Source organism: Fopius arisanus, unplaced genomic scaffold (assembly GCF_000806365.1).
Source record: "Fopius arisanus strain USDA-PBARC FA_bdor unplaced genomic scaffold, ASM80636v1 scaffold00018, whole genome shotgun sequence".
NCBI lineage: Eukaryota > Metazoa > Arthropoda > Insecta > Hymenoptera > Braconidae > Fopius > Fopius arisanus.
The window spans coordinates 574,550-586,110 of record NW_011887757.1 but is presented as its reverse complement, the minus strand read 5'-3'; the positions used below and the strand labels follow the sequence as shown (position 1 = coordinate 586,110).

At 34.7% G+C, this 11,561-nt stretch overlaps 1 protein-coding gene across 2 annotated transcripts in view; it reads right to left on the bottom strand.

Annotated features, from left to right (window-relative positions):
• The window catches only part of Eip93F (Ecdysone-induced protein 93F), a 69,609-nt gene that overhangs the window by 20,898 nt on the left and 37,150 nt on the right, over positions 1-11,561 (bottom strand). For both annotated transcript variants that reach the window (XM_011300514.1, XM_011300515.1), the window contains exons 3-5: positions 2,016-2,650; positions 1,073-1,375; positions 43-285 (exon numbers count right to left, since the gene is read on the bottom strand). In XM_011300514.1, the coding sequence (XP_011298816.1) occupies positions 43-285; positions 1,073-1,375; positions 2,016-2,650 (1,181 nt within the window). The remainder of the gene's footprint in view (positions 1-42; positions 286-1,072; positions 1,376-2,015; positions 2,651-11,561) is intronic.

The window sequence follows — 11,561 nt, the reverse complement described above, 5'->3', positions numbered from 1 at the left end:
GAGCAATTGCAATTGTGAAATTTTCTCATGGGTATAAATTACCTGAGAGTTTTTCGGTTTAGCCGAGAGATCTAGGGGCTGATCCGCCGATTGGCCAGTGTCGTGGTGTGTCTGAATGCCAACAAGGGGTGCATCCCTTGGTGGTAATCCCCATTGTGGCAGTAATGTGGGGTACGCGCCACTAAGGGCGGCAGCAACCACTGCAGAAGCCGCCATTGGATCGACTTGCACCGACATTGGAGACTCTGCAGATCGTGAACTACTACTACTCTCACTTTGTGGGCTCTGAAAATTTTTATTATGTTTGTTCATGTAAGATTCGTCAAATTCGAGAAAAAAAAATCACCGAATGTTCGATCTTCTTTTTCTCAATTTATAGTATTGCAAAATGGAACTAAAAATTGGTAAATTATGGACTTTGCTGTCATCATTTCAGAATTTTCCATTATTATTATCATTTTGCATGGGAAAAATAAATTTTTTTCAGTGAAATCGTTGAAGTGTGGCATTTTCTTCAAGTGTGAATATTTAATATTTTTAATAAGACTAATCGAATCTAAACTCAATTCAGATATCGTTTTATAATTATTAGGAATATTAATGAAATTGCTATGAATCAGTTTATATTGTTTATGGCTCTTACATAAAATCGTTACTGAGTCATGAATTTTAGTTGAACGATAATGTTTGAGTGTATAAGCCAAATTATTTGGAATGAAGCTATTTCATAATTATATTGTTTTTCAGATTTAATATACTGAGTAATCGAGTTAAGTCTGAAAAATTCATCATGAAATAAAGTTCTTGTCGGAAATACCAATGAAATTGAAAATAATAAATTGAAATTATTCAAGAAGGCTGATTGATTCTTCTGCGAATCATCATATCCGCATTCCTGATTGCAGAATATTGCAATTCCCAATAAAAAAAAATAATTCTCTACGATGAATCTTTTTAAATTGATTCCCTATGTCAGTGAATAATGAATTCTGGAATGAAGACTGAATAATTAAGCAAACAGTTAACTGATTATGAAAGAATAACAGATAATATTAATGAAATTGAGACTAACAAGTGGCGCTTGATCGTCGTGGGGCAGTTTTCCATCGAGACAGAGATAACACTTGTCTAATGGTTTCCAGTCCTCCGGCGGTGGACTTACTCGCCGGTTGACAGGATACGTTAACGTACAATCGTTGATAGACTCCGATTGTTCCTTGGTTATTGGCCTGTTGACCTCGGTATCTACTCTCGTAGTATCGCCGCCTCCACAGTTCACCTGTTGCGGTAACTCCTGTAACTCCTCCTCCTTCTTTACCCTCAATAGACCCGGCGTCACCTGTATCCGGTCCAACGCGTTTTCCGCACTCGGTTCCTGCGTCAATCATGCAAAAAAGTTGATTCAATTTTGTTAATTGAAGGACTTTAACAGAACGTGATTATGGGAAGTAATTACTTTGGAAGTGATCAATCTGCGGGGGTCGTGTGTAGGAGACATTCCAGAAACACGAAAACTTTAGACAAATTCTTCTTTTCAGACTTGATGTCAAACTTCTATACGCGATATCTTCATTCCTTTTTTTATTCAATAATGTGATCGATCACTTGAAGTTCTAACGATTCTACAGAATACATGATTCACATCCACTCTCTACGAATAGCAGTCATAATTGAAATTCTAGCGATTCGGATATTAGTTTGTGCAATTTGACCGCAAGATAGAGTGACTCACATCAGGAAAAATGTTCGATGTCACGAAACTTTCCTATTAGTCGAATTTGCCTTTTTAGGAAGTCTAATCTACACCAGCACCAATTATCTTTCCAAAAATCGGTTGCATTAACAATCGATTAGCTTGAATCCTTCAAACGAAATCAAGTCCATTGAAAATTTCCACGAAAAACGTACCGGCTGAATCGATGGTTTTTACCCTCAACGCAAAAATTCCCGAAACTCATAACCCTCTTTCCCGGTAAAGTACGACAATGTGTACGTAGCAATAAAAAGTGTGATACCTTGGTCCCTTCCGGCTCGGTTCCCTCGTTCGCCCGCGAATCTCTGGAGGGTGACCGTTCGTTTTCCCTCAGTGGGCTGACCGAGGTCCTCAATGAATCGTCCAACTTCAGCCTCTTCTCGGCGGACTCCGAGTCGTTCTCGTTCTCGTTGAAATCTTCGTCTTCCCCGTTTTCGTTTACTCTTTGTCTCGTACGCTCCTGTATCCTCAAGGTATGAACCTCCCCGTGCTGCAGTAACTCGGAGCGTCCACCACTGTTCACCTCCTGTGCAGCTTCTATCTCTAATTTTATATCCTCGGGCCTTATGCGACAGGACTCCTCGCCACCCCTGTGATTCGTCAATTCTTTCTGCTTTATTGACGTATGCTCTTGTCCAGTCGTTGTTATTACTGTCGCTGACAGCGGTGGTGTTGATGATTGGTGATGTACAGTGCCCGTTGATGCCTGACGATGGTGTTGCGACCCGATCTGGCTGGCATTCCCCGCAGCTAGATTGCTGCAGGTTGTCGATAGGGCCGGATAGAGCCGGTGATGCGGCTGGCTTGCTGATTCGCTCCGAGTGCTGCTGTACAGGGTGTCCTGGTATTGCTTCCATCTCCTACGGCCCATCAACTCTTCCGCTACACGTTCCAGACCTGCAACACCACCCCAACTACATTCAAACGGTCATGTGAGCATTTTACCGACCCCCCAATACTTTCATGAACTATTATTCGGCATTTGGAACTTTTGAATCAGGTAAACTGATAGAAGGACTTGATCGTATCAACCGAACGGACTTCGTTGATCATGTGTTCGGCTTCAGGACAAATCATTCAGTCAGGTGTTAGATGATTTTGGACATCAAACTAGAGGCCTACGGTGATTCTATCATTATAGTTTTTAACTGATAGACGGGTGATGAAAATATAATTTGTTTTAGACAGTCAACGCTCACGGAATCGGCGTGAATTTTTTTTTTTTTTGTATGGAATCGTATGATGGAGAATCATTTGCATAAGCATGTGGAATTCCATCAGAATTTCAATGCTAAGCTGATCCTCGGAAACCTTTCGGTCAGTTGAATCCTGCGTAAATCTATCGAATAATGGGTTTGGGAAACACAATATGTGAAGTACTGATGCTGATACTTCCTCTCGATCTATCATCATATGCAGTCATGAAAGGAACAAGCATCTGTTCATTCAAATCCATAGAATTCGTCTCGATTCAAAAATTCAACGTGGAATTGTATAAAAATCCACGAAGAGGGGAAGTACGCGGTTTCGAATAGCCGTAGAACGACTCTTTCACTAGTTCAGCCGGCCATTTTTACCATCTTTCAGAAAAATATTCATGTATTTTTATTACAAGTTTAATCGGAAGATTACGAAGTAATTCGAGTTTTAGAACACAAAATGTCGGCTAATGAATGAGCAAAATTGAGTTTGAACGGAAAATTTTGACGATCACTTAATGTGAAGTACTTGAATTGACTGAAGTACTCATTTTTGTAATCAAAAAATACGTGAATCTATTAGATAAATACTTCCTGGAATGACAATCGACGATCAACGGAGGACAAATCCTTTTTTAAAATTGTTATCGATTATTCACATGCTCGAGATAGCAGAGCAGTGGAAATACTTCAGATGATATTGATACAATAATCGAAAATTTATGGGCCGTTATCAACGAAATTGTCACCATGTATTATAAATTCTGCGGCAACACCAAAGCAATTCTCGTATGACCTCACGAGCTCCCCCTCGATTTGACATTAAACCCTTGCGAGTGTCATTGGAAATTCTATCAACCACGAAATTCCCGGAATAATTTATCCAATTTCGTGGCTTTCGGTATAGTCATATCATTTATACATATGTTTGGTATAGATTTCGACCGAGTTTTACTAGCGGCAATACCACGGACACTGCGAAACACTGATAGACGACGTTGATAGTGCATTTTTTTTACAATTTTTTAATATTTTTCTCTTCCTTATCCAAAGGCCGAATAGAGGAGGCTTATCACAAACCGACGTGACGTGATTCTGGCACACATCATCAGAGCACTTTGTGTATCACAAACGCACGTCCTGGAGTTGTTTCAAGAGCATTAGTACATTTTGGACTCGATATTTGTTCCAAGAATTTTTAAAGTTGCACAAGCAATTCACGCAGCCGCATAAAACACATTATTTCCAAATTGTGTCTTTTGAAGATTTGCAGACATTTTTTTAAGCACGAACGAACTGTAATTATAAATATCATGATTGAAAATATAAAAATTCATGGAGCTCTGAATTCAAATTAACCGCCTATGACCACTATCAACCAATGAGGAATAAGCTTGATAGACTTTCGAGATACCGATAATAATAAATATTAATTATGTGTTTTTTTAATAATTATTTAAGCATTTTGAAAGATTTTTAAAATAATTATAATATCTATATAAAAATATAATTTTCAATAGTTGGATACAAATTGGTTAAATAAACAAATAGTCATATATATGTATATAAAAATGAGAAAAATGCCTATAAAATCAAAAAATATAATTATAATTTTTCGATTAAAAAAATTAAATGCATTACCCGAACTCAACTTTCACTATAGAATGACAAAATATATACAAAGACTATAACATTGAATATATTGTTATAAATTTTATTTATCGAATAAATTCATTTAAAAATGCCAGTATATCTAGAATAAACACTTTTCAAACGAGTCCCACATGCACTTCAGGATGAAATACAATAATTCCCCAGACGATGATTTTTTTTCAAAGCTAAAAATTTCATTTTCCATTCCGAAACAAGAGTCGGATTTGAGTGCCTCACTAGAGCACAGCGTCCAAGATTTTTAGAAGGAGTGAAAAATGCTGAAGGGTGGGACAATGCACCCTGAAAGCAACCGCTCGTTTGATCAACCCTCAACGGCTCACTTGGGAGTCGGCTTGGGTGTGAAACAAATAAAAGTGAAATGAAATACGTTCCCATTCCCTATGAAAACCCCTCTCAACTAAACTCACGAAACAATCGAGGAAAACAAGCGCCGCACTGTCGACTTGAGAATATCCAAGTACTTTTTTTTACCAATCCGCCACTTTTTTTACAAATCCACTTTTCCAATGGGTTAACGATAATCTCGTCTCCATGTTGTAATTTATCATTCACTGGGGATTGAGTTTCACGCATGAAAAACGATGAGAATTTTTATATCTCTCATCTTTGAAGTTAAAATTTTTTAATTACTCGTCCTTTCGTCCGTTTCGTAATTTCGAAATAATTCAATACTCCATTTTTTTTTTGTAATCTATCTTCCCCTTAGATACCACATGAGTGCTTGCGTGAATAACAACAATTATTATTAATTTTATTTAAACAGAATTGCTATTTTTGGAAAGGTGACCCATTATATTCGATTCTACAATTAATGTTCTTCCGAAAAGTATATATGTACGAATAAAAAAAATAGTATATGTATACAAATGTTCAAGAAATTATAATTATATTTAAATATTTTTTAAATATATACTTATGTTTTCCTTTTATAATTATAATAAATATATTATAATTATTGGATTTCACATTTTCTATTTATTTTATATTTGCGTTTCATAATTTTATATACATATATCATTACCTTTTATTTTAATACCCATACCTATTTTTTCTCTATCCTTTAATACAACAATTTCCTGTTCGTTTCCCACGTTAAAATTCAGCAATTGAAAATCTTTGAATCTACAAAAAAATAGATGGACATTCGGATTCCCTCAAATTATTTTCTAGACCACACATTACGGAAGCCCTAGGACATGCGGAAAAATGATATCTGACGGATTGATCGATGCACGACGACAATAAAAGCCAACATTAACAAAAAAAAAACAACGTAAATGTACAGAGGGAATGGACATTGAATCCAATGGATGAAAATGAGTTGAAGGCAGAGGGTGAACTGACGAGGGTGGACGCTCGTTAAGGCTAAACTGTTCCAAATGGCTCTTTATCTCAGTCACTGATAAAAAAAAACTGATAAAAATTGCACGCTACGAGTATTCGCCGTCCAAGCGAATTGGCGAATTCGATTGTAATCGCTTGACGTTTTTTTTTTTCCGACAGAGTAAAACAGGAAAATGCATTTTTGCCGATTAAATATTTTTCGTGAAATATTTATTATTCCCCTGGATTTCATAAAATTTCATAAAATTCAATGGACTGCTGTTATTCAGACTTTTTCAATAAAGATAATGAATGAATTGTGCGATGATGAATTAATGATGTGTGGATAAAAACATAAAAGCAAGTTGTGTCAGTTGAGTGGAATATAATTCAAACACTGGACTAGAGGCGCGCGAAAACATCTGAATAAATTATTACTGTTTGTCAAATGTTTTGACGATGGGGGAGGGGGGAGAAACTGCATTTGCATGTGGTCTCCGGTGAGATATTGTGGAAATAAAATAGTACGCCGTGGTGACAAAACTTAATTATTTAAGATTTTTAAAAACTTCGGAATGAAAATTGAAATCGTCTGCGGCCGGAAAAAAGTGCATATTAAAATTAAAAATACAACTGAAAATAGAATAAAGTGTTTTTTTATTGAGAATAAAATTATGCAATGGTTAATTGATTTATACAAATTTATTTGACAAGATAATAGTTTAATTTTATTTTTGGTGATGCATGTGAGAACTAAATCTATTGAATTTTCAAAAATTTTTGTTATTATAGAAGTTTCAATTATTTTTTCGTCTTGAAATGGATTTCAGGGAATATTCTTGATGGAAATGGAGTTATCAATAATTTATGAGAACGGATAAAAATATTTCTGATAGTGAAGAAATGAGGATTGAAGAGTTCGGGATATTCTTGATTTGGGATTAATTTTCTGACTTTTCATTTTTTCCGGATGCGTTATGTGCAGCGCATGTAAAAATGTCATATCATTTGAACGCTCTATTTCCCAACGGCTTATCAAATACATGATAATAATAATTCCAGAGGTATGTAGTTCGTTATCCGGGTAAATGGCACGCTGAGATCCGTTGGCTGAACTTCTCGAAATACGAATATATACGCACGCGTTTTTACAATGAACAAGTGTTCCATGAAATTCTTCTTTTTCTGGAATGTTCTTGGATTTGTTCGCTTCTCGAAGCCAGCCACTTTTTTACGTTTCGTAGACAGGATTTTTCTCCCATTTCCTCGCGAACCACTTCGTATTTTTTTTTTTTAGAAAACAGCCGTTTGACTTCACCTGTTGGAGCTGCCGCGATCAGAAAAAAAAAATCCGAATCATGATGAATACGGAAAATCGTGATTCGAAAATTCTAGGCAGTAAAGTGCTTCAAATAATCGCGAAAAAAATCAGGTATCTAGAATATAAGCGATAACTATTTATATTTATTTTTTATTAATTATGTTACGACAAGTATTTTTAGGAATTCTACACGATTTTTAATCAAAAATTCTTTATGCCCTAGCAAGTTTGACGTCAGAAACATCAGACCTGAATTTAATCGGGAATCCGGAATCAGGAATCAGGAATCAGGAATCAGGATTAGGATAAAATCATAATTGCTTAAATCATATCAGGTTCAGATCTCTTGTTCCAAGACTGCCTGAAACCTCAAAAAACAACTCCAAAAACTCTTATCAAAGAATCCTGAATAGGATTAGACTCAAACCTGATTCAGGTTCAACAGCCTAAATATTTCAAGACTTCAATGAAAACTCTGAGAAATTCGAACGTTAAGAAATGAGACGGGGAACGCAGACTTGAATCGATCTGTCGGGGGAGTATTGGAAATGGAGAGAAATAATAATTGGAGACGAGCCAAAACATGTCGCGAATTATATTTTCTTTCTGCTACAATCTACCCGAGATTTACGCGTGCAATGACCTTTCCTAGAGGGCGGTCTTATCGATTCCTACAACCCCCTACAACCCCTTTCCTCTGTCACTTGTCACCTTGTCGCCTCTCGGCTGTATACTATTTTATTTCTCATTTTTTTCTCCATGATACGCCATCGACTCCGAGAATTTTCAAGTCATGACTATTTGCGGCGTTTATATTTGTCAACAAATCTCATAACAATCGCCAACTCAACATCTGATTCTCGCGGTGAAACATGAGTTGACATTCTGATGGAACTCTATTAATTTTTTAATAAAAAATAAAATTTTTGCGGGTGAAATTTGACATTTGAAGAATTGTTTTGCGATTTCATTTTTGTAAAACCGAGAAGTGATGACAGCGAATTGAAGATATTTCTTAGTATTAGGTAACCAGGTTATTACCGACACTTGACCATTTTTTTATTATTATTACTAGCTCTTGAATATTCTCTTACGCATTTATTGTGATATTACTTTAAAAATTATTTTGCATAATTAATAGCATAATTAATGGAGTTCTGAATCCAGAAACTGGGAATCTTTTATTCTTCCACGAGTGTAAGTGTTCTCTTCCTGAAGCCTAATGAGTGTGAATAATAGTTCACGCAACGGATTGAATTTCAATTACCCAATTTGAATTGCCAATTCAAACAAACATATCGCCATGATTAACCGAATAAAAAATTCAAGTGGACATTGAAATTCCATTACTTAGTGATATTTATTGAATTGCAAGGTGAGTTTGATGAATTTTTCATGGAGCTTCAAAAATTTTCCTGACATTGCATTGTCCCATTCCGTGCTGCGAGTTTTCTGGCGAAAATTAGCATTGTCTATTCATTACGAGATAACCTTGCCACGACATTGCTGTTTCGAAACAAAAATAATCGTTTTAGTCGGTGCTCCGCGGAAAGAAATAATGTAAAAAAAAAAGTTCAACGTGGAAAAAGATATAATCCAAGAATTATCACTGAGATATAGTTTTTCGGCGGGAATTATATCCTAAATATATTCTAAATACAAATATAATTTATATTTTTAATATATCTTGAATGGGATGAGATATATCAGCATGGATATATCCAATGTAATTATATCCGGATATATTTAACAGATATATCTGGATTTATATTTTTTCATGCGAAGTGATAAAATATTAATATATTCTATCATTTGAGGCTATATTTATTGTTTTCAATTCTTATATAATTTATACAAAATTGTATAATTGTTTTTTTATATATTATTATACGTTATATTAATATTGTTGGACGATTGTTGTTCACAAATTGTATATATTATTAATTATATTGTACTAATTCAAAATATTTGTTCTTGCCAATAATGTTAGAAAATTTTTAATCGAAATTGCTTTCTGCCAATTAAATTTACTGGGCAGTAGTAAATGAAATCAGCGGAATTTTTAATTCTGAGTTGTTAGTAAAATTAAAAAAGAGAAAAGAAAAAATAATTCTTCTGCCAATAATTTCTTGTGGTTAATAAATATAGTAGAGAGATTCTTTTTTCTCAGTGTAATTATGTTTCTCAGGGTGAGGGGGAAATTTTTAAGAAAATGTGGGAACAATTTCTGAAATGTTACGTAAAATCTGCTGACAGTCATGTGAAACTGACCATCGGGTAGTCGAGTAAAGGATGACCATGAAATGAACGAGATCAGTGACTGAGCAAGTATTGTACCAGTAACTCTTCAAGACTATCTCGCAAGTTTACGAGTTCTTAAACATTAAAATTAGCGTTATGAATTATGAACCCTCACAAATAGCTTCCGGAAGGAATAACGGTGTGGATGAATGAGTACATTGCGTAATGGATCTTTATGAGTGACATTGATTGAATATTTCACCGGCGAAAGCCGATGACAATTACAAAATTACGTGCCACAAAACCAAAACAATTACTTCAAAATTGCCAACGAAATTTTCATTTTCTTTCTTAAAAAATCATTCTTTTTATTTTCCTGATGATTTATATTATTTTATTTTATACAGTAATTTATTTATTCGCGAAGAAAAATAATTGAATCCAATATGATTTTTATTATTACATATCTATATATTTTTAATAATAATTATAACTAATTAGTTTTTAATTATGCATATCTGTACGTATTAATGGAATAATAAAAAAACAATAAAGATTTATAACAGAATTTTCCGTTATCATTAAATTTTGTTGAATGTAAGAAAAAGGTTTTTTAGTTTATTCATTTGTTTTTAAACCCAAATTTTTGTAAACTGACGGCAAATTAATAAATGATGGATTGTAGGCGGAAATTAAAAATTAATAAATATTTTTGGATCGAATTTGATCCAGATGAGTTTTAAGAAACGATATCAATCATAATTGGATACATTTGGTGATTGTAAATAGTAGAAAAGTAATTCTGAAAATGGGCTGCCATATCTGACTAGTCATCCATTGTAAAATGGCTGAAAAATACGTGCGGGCGCGTTTTATTTCCATTATCTAGCGGCAAACAGGGGATAAGTCGACGAATCTACTCTGATATCATAAATAGACACATAAACTAAATGCAGAAAAAAAAATCAATGCGATAAGTGGAATTTTTAATTCAAGAAATCCTGCAAAATAGTCAAGTGTCTCGTTGTTCTTCAATTGGACTGCTTGATCTGTCTTGAACTAGAGGCCACGCCCACTAGTTTTTATTAATTGATCATTGAATAAAGTGAAAGAATCAAGAGAGACACAAAAAAATTTTTTTATGCAATCCCGAATAAACAAATGAACACACCACCGCGGATAATTATGAGTTTTACTACAAATATAATTTCAAAATTAATAAATTTAATTTTATTCCACTCTGAAGTCTAATTTCTATAAATCGATCTCTAGTATAAATCCTTCACCTTCGAAATTCAAATTCAATTAAATTTTTCTCTCTTCCTTCGATACAGTAATTTCTCATTTTTCCAGCGAAAGCTGATTTGAAACAAAATGGAGGACGGAAGTCGTGCGAATGTGGGTCACGAAAACCTCCGGAAACGTTAATGGCCGAATCAAATGGTCATTTTTTTTTTGCAACTAGAATGCCGCAAATCCACATTAGAAAGCGAATAAATCACGGGTTGGGATATTCCACTTCTGCGAAAGAATTGGTCCTGATAAGTTTATAATCGGTGGTGCAATTTTTTTTTCCAATGATTGATTCAGTTGAAAATTGCTAGAGAGGGGAGAAGATAAATTGATTGGTGGTTTTGGCCGAGGGCAAGCCAGTCATAGTTATTACGGTTTCGAGTGTACAAACTTCAAGGTTAAACGTATGAGTCACGGTAAAAATGCAATTGTAAGCCGATGATGATCGTTTCACTCGAAATTAGTCGACATGTTTTTTTTTCTCTTCTTCGCCCCTCCCCCTCCCCCCCCCCTCTCTCCCCTGGATACGCTCTTGTCTCTCATTCGTTTTTCCTCGAGATTTGTGCGTCATCGGCTCAATTTCCGCGTGCCATTTTGACAAAGGATTTTTTATTTCGCATTTTCACTTCGAAAAATTATTTCAATCATCGACAATTTTTTTATCAGAACTATTTTTATTCCGTGGTTATCGAAATCGTGGAAATTATTTATTGTAAATCGTAAATTGTAAGAAAAATAATTTCATAATATCAATGCT